Below are 12,235 nucleotides of genomic sequence, written 5' to 3'. Positions count from 1 at the left end.
ATTTTTCTTTCTTAAATTCGGCAACTGTCGTTCTTCTCTCATCTCTCCATCTTTAAAGGATTGCATCTGAAAATCAGGAAACAAACTATGACGGGATTGCCGATATGGCAACAGTCTTACGGGAAATCAATTAAACAACTTAGCAAAGCCTAAAGATTTTAACAACTGAATAAATCCTATCTCCATGATTTAAGAAGTATTTTCCGCCTGTGATCTGTGCTCTCTATTTGCATCAGGGACCCAACAGGTTGAGTGGGCAGACCCAATAAAGGGAATATAAAAATCGAATTAGTCACGTCTACTCGAAGATCCAAGACTGCAGATAGTGGGTAGAATGTTCCTTAATTTCTAAAAGACATTAAAAAGAAAAAGTAAAACTGAAGTGATTAGGAAAAGAAAAGCAAATCATATTAGGAGGAGCCACGTAGCTCAAACACCGAATCTCAATGAACCTTATTTCATAAGGAATAAACAGAAGCCCAATATTGAAAGCTCCTTAGCCAAAATATAATATAAAGAACACGTAAGGAAACAACCCACGACGCATTTTTACTCAAAATAACTTCAACCCAACAAATGTTTCTACAAACCAACATAAGAAAGCCAACAAGTACCAAGACAAGGTTATCTTACATAGCAAAGCCACCGAGTGACTAGCTCCCGTCGAGATCAAAATGACTCGACGAGAATTTCTGTTCTCAGCCATCCCCTTCTCTCAACGTATCAGTTTCCAGACCTCGCTTGTCTTCCCTCTTGTTCTCCTTCCCCTTAGCCAAGAAGGTGAGAACAAATTTCGAGAGATAAAGAAGGCATTTATAGAAGCGAGAAAATAAGTGAGGAGTGCTCCTGACTGTAGGGAAAAAGCTGTCGCATTGATTGTGAGAGTACCGCGCAGAGTCTTCTTCCCCACTACGCTCGAAAAATCTGCCACCACATGTTTCTCTTCAATTTCCTCTCTTCTTTTTTATTATGTACTGCTGCAGTATTTTTTTCAACTGCTTTTGTGTGTACTATTTCAACTGCTTTTGTAGGCTCTCTGACCTGCTTATAGAGCTCTCGACTTGTCAACGTCGTACAATAAATTCAGTGTTTCACACTCATCGGGAATGCGGATCAGGATGACCGGGGCCCAACTGCTCACCTTCATCTTGCTACGTACAAGGATTCGGTAGAAATGGCAGTCAAAGCCTGACGCCGATTGATGGTTGATTCGACGAAGCAGACCGTCGCCGGGGGAATCTCAGCCGGACAAGTTTGTTTTTCTACCCTACGTGAAACGAGAGGAAAATAAATTTTTGATCATTATTATTTAAAAAATAGTTAATAAAAAAAATTAATATTTTATTTTTACTAATTATTTTTTAAATTATAATCATGAATTCGTTTTTTTTTTTTCTTTTCTAGGGTTCCAAACATACCTTCAAGTGGCACATAGGAATGGGTCTTACTAAGGGTGGCTTCGAACCGAGCTCTGAGTTTGGCTCGTTCGAAACATTATATTTTGAGCTCAAGCCGAGCTCGAACTCAGAAATGGACTAGTTTACATTAACGAGTCGAGCTCGAGCAGAGCCCGGTTCGGTTCGTCGGCTCGCAAGCTGACTCGTTAATATAACGAGCGATTCGGGGATTGGGAGACCTCTCTTCGTTTCGGGAAACCTCTCTTTGTTTCGCCTGCAAAACCCATACCTCACTCTGCCATTTCCATGCCGTTTCAGCATGATTTCTTGCAGAAATCGCTATCCGTCGGCAGGTATTCATGGGAAATGGAGGATTTGGTCTTCAAATCCCTCGTTCTCCCTCTCCCTCTTCGATTCCTCGATTTCTTACTCTACAATTTTTGTCTTTTCTTCCTCTGCGATTTCTTTCTCTTCTTCCTCTTCAATTTCTTCATCTAAAGTTTTTCCTTGCCGACGAGACGAAATCGACGATCCGACGGAAGGAGGTAAGATTTTTATTTAATCTTTCTATTTTTTTTCGTTGCCGAGCTAACCTAAAAAATCTCTAACTCTCGCTTTGTTTCTCAACAGTGCTCTTTCATTCTTGAAAAGTCTTTTTGGATATCGAACGGCAAACACTCCGTTTCTATAAACAAATGTTCTTTTTCTCAACTTTTTTTTTTTTTTTGTAGATATTTGTAGCTGACAGTTCAAAATACACTCGGGAAGAAATCATTAGAAGAAAACTGGTATGAATTTTATTTCATGATTTTGAGTGTTGATACTGTTTGATTTTTTGAAACGGTGAGTTCTTGATTTAAGGGTAGAAGGTAATGCACTGTCACAACGTACTAGGAAGATCATTTTATACAGATTGTATAAGGTTGACCTATTTTATTCTCTTAATTTTTTTTTTAAATTTTTTGGTTGAGTGTGCCATCAATTGCATTCTAGCTGGCTAAGAGCCAAGAAACTTCATACTGAGTTATGACATTCAAGAAGGAAAGGAAAGGTGGGGGAGAAAAATCCCCCACCTTGTCATTTGTTATGTTTTTGTGTATCTCAGATTGACTTACTAAGCTCAAGTGCTATAATGTTTGGAAAATAGTTGGTTGTTAATGATTTTTTTGCTCAAATTCCATTGTTCTTCATAAATGAAGTTATTATTCTAGACTTTCAAATATTTTTATGTTGTAGGATCTTGTTTCTTTTTTGCCTTCTTATTTTTAGGTGTCTGACCTCTTATAAAATTTTGTACGTTTATCATACATTTTAGCAATAAACAGCAATGGTATTCAAACTGTTACTTGATATATTTTAGCAATGGAATTTTATTTCATGATTTTGAGTGTTGATAACATATTCTGTTCAATAATACTCTATTATAGTTAATGGAATCAGGAGCTTTCTTAATTGCATTGAACTTCTCTTTATTATAAAAAAGAATAAAAAAAGTTGTTTTTTGTCATTCTTTCTTAATTCTCATTGAACTTATATCTACTGCTATTCTAAAATATTATATGGCTTGATGTATTAGCAAAAGTGATTTGATAGTTCCTTTTCTATCTTTTGGAAATTGAGATCTTGTGTGTGAACCTTTGATGTCTTAAATTTACTCATTGGATGATATATGATGCCTAAACCTTGTCAAATGTTCATATTTCGTTGAATTGATACGTTAGATATAGACGGATGTAAATTATCTCTCTTTTTTACAATCGATTTTTATCCTTCCTCTTCGATTTCTTCATCTGAAGTTCTTCCTCGCTGACGAGACGAAAGAGACAGTCCGACGAGAGGTAAGATTTTTATTTAATGTTCTGTTTTTTTTTGGTCGCCGACCTAACCCTACAAAATTTCTAACTCTCGCTTCATTTCAGCAGTGGTCCTTCATTCTTGGAAAGACTTTTGGAGATATCCCTGAACGGCAAACACACTTTCGGGTTCTGTAAGTGTTGATTTTTTTTTCATTTTTATCATTAATTTCTTGGTATTGAAGTTGAATTTCATCAAAATATTAGAAGAGAATGTTGGTGTGCTTATTTCCTTCTCTTAGAAGTTTTTAAATTTATATATAAAAAAAGGATCAGTATATGGGACTGGAAACTATTGGGTGCAGGGCTACTGGCTCAAAGAGACCCCGCTACATTGAAAGACAAGGGTCATTCCCGATTATCACAATGTCACGTACCTTCCTCTAAGAATAGACAAGTATCTTAAATTATGTGTAGGATCTTTGTTGTTCGGATAACTTTCTTTTCTTTATGTTTTTAATTTGTAATTTTTTTTTTTTTTATAGAAGTAAGAATGTCAACACCTCCTCAATTGACATCAATAATTAACACTAGTTCTAGTGTGGCTATAAATAGTGACTCAACTCCACCAGAGTCACTACCCTCTATCATAGAAGTGGGCCCAGATGAAATTACCATAAATGAGGATGAAGGTGATTCTACTCATACTTCAAAAAGACAAAAAAAGTCTCATGTGTGGTTGGAATTCAAAGAAGTATCACTTAATGGTACAAAAAAGGCTCAATGTGTTCATTGTAAAATCAATTTGAGTGTTATTAGTAGTGGAGTGACCACACATATGAGTCGACATTTGAAACGTTGCACTAGTAGAAAAGTGGCAATTAGAAAACAAAAAACCTTAAAACTTTCAACCAGTGGGAGCGGGGTCTAATGTTGATCAGAGTCCATCTGGACTTCCTTTTATGGATTTTGGAGGAAAATATGATCAAGCTAAAATGAGAGTACTCATTGCTCATTAGATTCTTATGCATGAACATCCATTCATGATAGTAGAAGAGGAGAGATTTAATTTTGTAATGAAGATGGAAAATATGAATTATGAGAAAATATCCCGTAAGACCATTAAGAAGGAGTGTATGGAGGTGTATGAGGCAGAGAAAAAGAAATTTAAAATTTTGTTAAAAGAGATTAACAAGATTAGTCTTACCATAGATCTTTGGAAGTCTCAAAAGTCAAAAAATTGAATACATGGTTATTACTGGGCATTTTATTGACAGTAATTGGAAGCTACAAAAACGAGTCTTGAGTTTTGTGCATGTTCCTCCTCCTCGTCGTGGCGTTGATGTAGCAGATGCTATTTACAAGTGTTTGAAAGAGTGGGAGATCGAAAATAAAGTTTTTAGTATTTCAGTTGATAATGCTGCATATAATGATGTTTGTATCAGAGTTTTGAAACAAGATTTTTCAAGGAAAAAAATTTTGGTGTGTGGTGGAAAGTTGTTTCATGTGCGTTGTTGTGCTCATATTTTGAACTTATTAGTCCAAGATGGTCTTGTTCAGATTAAGGATATCATTGATAATGTGCGTGAAAGTGTCAAATTCATAAATTTGTCTGAGGCTAGACTTCGCACTTTTTCTGAAATTGTACAACAATTAGAACTTGGTGAAAAGAGGTTCGTTATTGATTGTCCAACTCGTTGGAACTCCACTTATGACATGTTGTCTTCTGCATTAAAATTCAAAGATGCATTATGTAGATTTAAAATTAAAGAACCAACATATGATTGTTTGCCAAGTTTTGATGAATGGGAAAAGGTTGACATGGTGTATGAGATTTTAGAAGTTTTTAATGCAGTTACTAATATAATTTCTGGGAGTGACTACCCTACTTCTAATTTGTACCTTAGTGAGGTATATAGGGTAAAAAAAGTTCTGGATTTTCATTCTACAAATGAAAATGTTTTCATTAGGACAATGGTTAGTAGAATGAAAGAGAAATTTGAGAAGTATTGGGGTGAATGCAATTTATTGATGGTTGTTGCTTCAGTTTTGGATCCAAGGGTCAAATTAAAGTTGATCGAAATGTGTTTCCAAGTGATATATTCTCAAGAGGAAGTTAAATTTAGTTCGACGCACCTTATATGAGATCTACGATGAATATGTATCCTTATATAATGTAGATATTAAAAATGAAGAGATTGTTTCAAGTACTAGCTGTATGGGTGTTTCCACAAGTCGTAGGCCTTCATCAAGTTCAGGTTGGTCAAAGTTAATGAGTTATATGAAACAAAAGGATGTAGTTAATTCACCAAGGTCAAAATTGGAAATTTATCTTGAAGAAGGTGTATATAGTTGTGAGGAAACTTCACAATATGATTTTGATGTTTTAGAATGGTGGAAAGTGAATCATATGAAATTTCGGGTATTATCTAAGATGGCAGCAGACATCCTTGTAATTCCCATATCCACAGTAGCTTCAGAGTCTACATTTAGTGCTAGTGGTAGAGTAATAGACTCATATCGTTCTTCCTTGGCACCAAGTACAGTTCAAGCTTTGATTTGTAGCAGTGATTAGGTTTGGGTTCTTCACGGTGTAAAGAAAAATCAAAAGGTGAATTTATTTGATCAATTCTTTATTATGATATTTTTTAGTTTTATTTATTAAAATTTTGTTTTATGATTATAGCCTAAGAAGAAGAGTGTAGAGATAATGCTACCAGCTACATGATTTTTCATGTTTCTCTCATCATGGTAATTTTAATATTTTTAACGACATTAAGTAACTAGTAGTGGAAGAGTATTTTTTTATCTGATAATAACTAATTTTATTTTTTTGTTTTTGTCATAGGTGAAGATTTTGCTCATGCAGGGACGTATATTATTTTCTAGCATTAAGAGAAACAACTATAGTTTGTAATTTTATAATGGATTTATAGTTTTTATTTGGGTGATTGTAAATTGATAGTGATATTTCATTTAATTTTGTTGTGTTTGATTATCGTATGAAGTTTATTTATAATATTATGCAGTGTATGAAGTGTTTAGACTATTTTATGAAGTGTTTATGGAATGTATAGATAATTTTATGGAGTGTTTGTGGAGTGTTTATGCAGGTATTATGTGTATTGATTATGCCCAATTTTAAGTTGAGGTCATGCCGAATTTTATACAGGTATTATATACATAGATTATACTCAATTTTAAGAAGAGGTTATGCCTCAATCTTATACATGTATTATATATATAGGTTATGCCTAATTTTATGTAGAGGTTATGCCCAATTTTATGTAAAATGTATGTATAGTTTTGTATATAATTTATTTGATATATATTTTTAAAAAAAATTTAAATGTATGTTGAGGCTTGAGTTCGGCTCGAAGCTCGGCTCGAGCTCGATTAAAATTTTTGGGCTCGAGCTCGATAACAATTTTAGGCTCGAGACGAGGCTTAGCTCGAACATAGGCAGGTTCGGGCTCAGTTCGGCTCAATGCCACCCCTAGGTTTCACTATCGATCCTAACGTAACAAGTGGTAAAAATTACTATCACTAAAGATGAATCTTCTAGAGTCAAAATTGAAATTTAGTAGAACTAAATTGAATCAAGCTAAAATCTGTCAAATTCAATTTAGCTCTACTAGATTCAATTTAACTCCGCCCAACTGCTCACCTTCATCTTGCTACGTACAAAGATTCGGTAGAAATGGTAATCAAGCGGATTCGGTAGAAATGGCAGTCAAAGCCTGACGTCGATTGATGGTTGATTCGACGAAGCAGGCCGTTGCCGGGGGAATCTCAGCCAGACCTTAAAGTTTATTTTTCGACCCTACGTGAAACGAAAAGAAAATAAAATTTTGATCATTATTATTCTAAAAAATAGTTAATAAAAAATTAATTATTTTTTATTTTTACTAACTATTTTTTAAATAATAATCATCAATTCTTTTTTTTCTTTTCCTTTCTAGGGTTCCAAACATACCTTCAAGTGGCGCATAGGAATGATTCTCACTATCGGTCCTAACGTAACAAGTGAACAGTCTTGGCTATATAGGTGACTAGATGGGGGGCTGAAATCTACTAAAATAGTATAGATATGACATAGTAACAATAAATAAATGATTGTTATGAAGAGTACATCTATAAGTGGGTAAAAATTACCATCACTAAAGATGAATCTTCCTGAGTCAAAATTGAAATTTAGTAGAACTAAATTGAATCAAGCAAGCTAAAATTTGTCAAATTCAATTTAGCTCTACTAGATTCAATTTAACTTCGCCCAACTGCTCACCTTCATCTTGTTACGTACAAGGATTCAGTAGAAATGGCAGTCAAAGCCTAATGCCGATTGATGGTTGATTCGACGAAGCAGACCGTTGTCAGGGGAATCTCAGCCGGACCTTAAAGTTTGTTTTTCAACCCTACGTGAAACGAAAAGAAAATAAAATTTTGATCATTATTATTCTAAAAAATATTTAATAAAAAAATTAATTATTATTGTATTTTTACTAACTATTTTTTAAATAATAATCACCAATTCTTTTTTTTCTTTTCTTTTCTAGGGTTCCAAACATACCTTCAGGTGGCGCATAGGAATGGGTCTCACTATCGGTCCTAATGTAACAAGTGAATAGTCTTGGCTATATAAGTAACTGGATCGGGGGCTGAAATCTACCAAAATAGTATAGATATGACATAGTAATAATAAATAAATGATTGTTATGAAGAGTAAATCTATAAGTGGGTAAAAATTACTATCACTAAAGATGAATCTTCTTGAGTCAAAATTGAAATTTAGCTAAAATCTGTCAAATTCAATTTAGCTCTACTAGATTCAATTGAACTCTGCCAAATTTCAAGTTTAGTTTCATTAGATTCATTTTCAGGGATGTTAGATTTTTTACCACATCTTTTACACTTATGATTGCTAACAATGATTTTTTAAAGTAATCACGGAGTCGTTGTTGCAGTATTGTACCTTTATGTTGTTTTAGCATATCCAAGCACTAGATTTAAGTTCAGATTAATTTTAATAAAATAAATATATAACAATAAATTAGTAAATAAATGCATGTTGCATAAAAAATTATATGACAATGAATTAGGTTACAAGGTAATTCCACTATTAAAATCCAAAGCCAATAGATATGAATTCACCACCACTAAACTAAGAGCTAGGAGCTACTAAAATATATAAATTCAACAAAGCTAAATATGATTCAATCACTACTAACTAAAAGTTGGATAATAAGTCGAGTAACAAGCACAACGACCAGCTAAGTCGAGTGAGGAAATCTTAAATCAACATTGTCACATTCATTTGTTTCATCATATAAGCACGTTTTCTATTAAAGAAGATCCATCAAAGCAACAACTATAGAGCACATTGTTGTGTCGATATATATAGATTATAGTGATCAAGATTTTAGCCCAAGGACTTACATCTCCTAGAGAGAATAGGATTGACAGACTACTAAGTTAAGGTTTTGCCACTTGTGAGAACAAAGAAACAACAATTTTTGTAAGAAAAACTTCCCTACTTAAAAAAGAAAACTTACAAAGCACTCTCCTAAGACATATATTTATCATAACTGGTGTCAACTATTATAAACTTGTTTATATAAGTGTTAGATCATTACAAAGACTTTTGCACATAGGAAATTCATATACACCACACATTTGAAAGCAAACTTATAAAGGTCATAAAGAAAAAGAATGTTAAGCAATAGACTCCATATTTCTAGTCAAACTCCATAATTAAAGATTACGTCTTGGAATCTTATTTACTTCATAGAAAAGGATTCATTACTAGTTGAGTTTGGCTTCTACAGTTTAACTATGTGACTTTGGCTTCAAAGCTTAAACTTTTTACAGATTGGAAGAGTGTTGAGCTTTGAGCATTCTAGTGGGCCAAAATAGTGTTGGATTGCTTCAACTAGATTTATAAAATATCAGAATTTTCATAAGGTTGCTAGTGAGGCTCTAAAGAATGGTTTTCCAATTTCAATGCTTATATAAGCATACCATCGTTTTATAGCGTATGAGCTTGAATTGTCTTTAGCAATGAGAACTTTTTCAAGTTCATCCATCATGTAAAGATTGTAAGCTTTTGTGAGTAGTTGATTTTGATGATTTTTAAGTTGTTCTTTCCAAGAAGGGTCATGATTATTCTTCAAATGCTTCTGTGTTGTAGTGTGAAGGGGATATCAAACCTTCTTTGGACATGGAGACAATAGAAATGTGCAATGAAGTTTCAATCTTATAGTGGTTGGAGTGAGATCTTATTATATGAGATAAAGTCTGGTATCTTATGGAAGGTTATCAATATGTAGTTGTCTATTTGTTATGAATTAACTCTTTTTAGAATAATAGGGATTTGAAGCATATGAGTAACTTGCCAAATTGTGGTGCTTATGGTCTATGGTGATGAGGGGAATGTGAAGCCATATCATCAAATATCTATGACGGTGTCAGACATCAAATATGAAAGCAAAAGGCTATTAGATAGCGAAAGTAATAGAAGAGATCTTTTGATAAGCTGAAGAAATGGTTGGAGAAGATAAAGGATGTAAGAAAAGGATAATCTAGGTGAGGTACTTGAATGAAGGTATACTTGTTTGTATTATCACAAGAGGCTAAAAGAAGACACCTTGATAATATGTTGGTTGACCATTAGTATGGAAGAGGTGGTAGCAAACAATTTCATTCACCTCAAGTCAGCTAAGGATATTTGGGACATTTGCTCACAATTGTGCTTCACTTCTAATGGTCTACAAAAAAATTAAGATATAGTTAAGGAATTATCTAAAACAAATCATGGAGGCTCTTTCCATTAGTACTTTGCTAGGTTCCACGACTTACTTCACGAGTGGATTGTAACTCAACCTTATTCAACCAATATTGCCACCCAAGATAAGCAAAGGGGAGACATTATTTCAGAGGTTGTCAAGACAGGTATTGAGCTCCAGTGCCATACCCTCCTTTAATGTTGTATGTGCAACAATGTTACGGGTACCAATCAAATCACCTGCCTCACAACAAAAACAAACTGAAAATTCTACTATGTACACCAATGGCAAGAAGGGGTAATAATCAAAGAAGAGATCAAGGAAGAGGTAACATATGGCCAAGGTACAGGAAGGAGTGGAAATGATTCCAATTCTAATTCCACTTCAAATCCAAGTCAAAACAGGAAGTGCACCTTTTGTGGCTTGAATAATCATCGAGTTGATAAATGCTGGAATTTACATGGTAGACCGGATTATTTCAAAGCAAATCAAGTTCCACTTCCACTATATCAGCAAGCAGTGAAGTACCTAATGACTAAACCAAAGGAAACACCTTGTCAGATGAAGACTATACACTATTTCATAAATTCAAGAGCTTTATGGCAGCACCCCAGAATGCCACTATAGCCATTGTGGCCACCTCATATGTGTTTTCCTTAATCTCAGATTCTAGTGGTAGTTCTTCATCTTGGATTATAGATTCAGGTGCCTTTGAACATCTCACTAGTCACATACATGACCAATCAAATATGTCACCATGTACCACAAATTGGTTTGTATCTATTGCATATGGATCTCAAACAAAAATTCAAGGCACCAATACTTCCCCCTTATCCTTCTCTCCCTCACTCACTTATGTTTTATTTGTGCCACAATTTCCTGTTAGTCTTATGTTTGTTAGTCAATCAATAAAAAGACTCAATTGGTTTATTACTTTTTTTCATCTTATTGGGTATTTCAGGATATCAAGACGAAGCAAGTGATAGGTGGAAGCCATGAGAGAGGAGATTTTTACTTCTTACATATTACAAATGTGGAAGTTGTTGTGGTTATTGATAAAGAGGCACAACAATAGCACAATAGGTTGGGTCATCGCTCTTTACTCAAGTTAAAGTCTTTAGTTCCTTCTCTGAGTTCAACTTCTACATTATCATGTGAATTTTGTGAACTTGGGGAACATCATCGATTTACTTTCCATCATCGGGAAAACAATGTTGTTTCAAGACCTTTTGCTTTAATTCATTTAGATGCGTAGGGACCTATTAATGTTCCCAATATTTCTCACTCTAAAACTTTCGTAATTAGTTTGGATGATCATACTAATGTAACATGGTTATATTTGATGAAAGAAAGGTCAAAGGTGATATCCATATTGAATGCCTTTTGTGCTATGGTAGAAACTCACACCAAAATTCAGATATTTTGATCTGATAATGCCCAAGAGTACTTTTCTACTCAATTTCAAACTCTCTATCAAGACAAATGTATTATTCATCGATCCTCATGTGTCTATAGGTATGCCCAAGTTATTCATCGACTAGCTCTCCTCTTGGTTTTTCACCCTCTATAGGTATGCCCAAGCCAGGTGTGCTTATCAATCATCACAATCACATGAGACTCCTCTCTCTCCTCCTGTTGACTACTCACCTGTGCAATCCTCTGATGCTCCTGATGTACGTCCTCTTCCATCTTCTCCAGTTGTGTTTGACCCACCAATGATGCTCGCCCTGTCACCCTTTGTAAAGAACCACATACCACTACTTGTCCACCATCCACTGCACATCCAATCTCTAATTTTCTTTCTACTCATCATTTGTCCTCCAATTGTGTTTCTTTTTTGTCTTCTAAATCATCTTCTTTGGTCCTAAGTACTTATGAAGAGGCATTAAAAAATTCAACATGGAAAACTGCCAAGGAAGACAAGATTTAGGCTACGTATCAAAATTCTATCTGGGATTTGGTTCTTCTCTCTGCTAATAAGAACCAGACGGTTGCAAGTAGGTTTTTACACTTAAGTATAATCCAGATAGAAGTATTGCCAAATACAAAGCATGGTTGGTGGCTAAAGGCTATACTCAATCATTTGGCATTGATTATGATGAGACATTCTCACCGGTGGCCAAAATGATTTTTTTCGTGTTCTTATTTCTCATGCAACTACTTTTAAATGGGAACTACATTTATTAGATATCATGAAATCCTTCTTAAATGGTGGTATTTCAAAAGAACGTTAGAAGGTTCAACCACCTGGTTATGTGGTTGA

At 34.4% G+C, this 12,235-nt stretch overlaps 1 protein-coding gene and 2 long non-coding RNA genes across 5 annotated transcripts in view; 2 read left to right on the top strand and 1 right to left on the bottom strand.

The window, feature by feature from the left end:
• Positions 1 to 1,036, bottom strand: part of LOC137945489 (ultraviolet-B receptor UVR8-like) — a 52,200-nt gene extending 51,164 nt beyond the window's left edge. Inside the window, exon 1 of one of the 3 annotated variants that reach the window (XM_068791395.1) lies at positions 634 to 1,036. In XM_068791395.1, coding sequence (XP_068647496.1) covers positions 634 to 706 — 73 coding nt within the window. In that variant the 5' untranslated portion in view covers positions 707 to 1,036. The remainder of the gene's footprint in view (positions 1 to 633) is intronic. The other 2 variants (XM_068791394.1, XM_068791393.1) reach the window with 2 other exon arrangements.
• An 818-nt stretch (positions 1,037 to 1,854) lies between these two features.
• LOC137945287 (uncharacterized) lies at positions 1,855 to 3,215 on the top strand. The gene is made up of 3 exons (XR_011110974.1): positions 1,855 to 1,942; positions 2,129 to 2,185; positions 3,194 to 3,215. It is a non-coding gene; the product is annotated as an uncharacterized lncRNA (long non-coding RNA).
• A 128-nt stretch (positions 3,216 to 3,343) lies between these two features.
• LOC137945288 (uncharacterized) lies at positions 3,344 to 6,118 on the top strand. Its single transcript, XR_011110975.1, has 3 exons — positions 3,344 to 3,384; positions 5,877 to 5,941; positions 6,039 to 6,118. It is a non-coding gene; the product is annotated as an uncharacterized lncRNA (long non-coding RNA).
• Positions 6,119 to 12,235: the final 6,117 nt, after the last annotated feature.

The sequence above is a fragment of the Aristolochia californica genome, unplaced genomic scaffold (genome assembly GCF_029961685.1).
Source record: "Aristolochia californica isolate CCGP_79_NKW_82.1479 unplaced genomic scaffold, dmAriCali1.0.hap1 SCAF_12, whole genome shotgun sequence".
In the NCBI taxonomy this organism is placed as follows: domain Eukaryota; kingdom Viridiplantae; phylum Streptophyta; class Magnoliopsida; order Piperales; family Aristolochiaceae; genus Aristolochia; species Aristolochia californica.
Note: the sequence above shows the minus strand (reverse complement) of the source record. Positions and strands in the feature narration are given on the sequence as shown.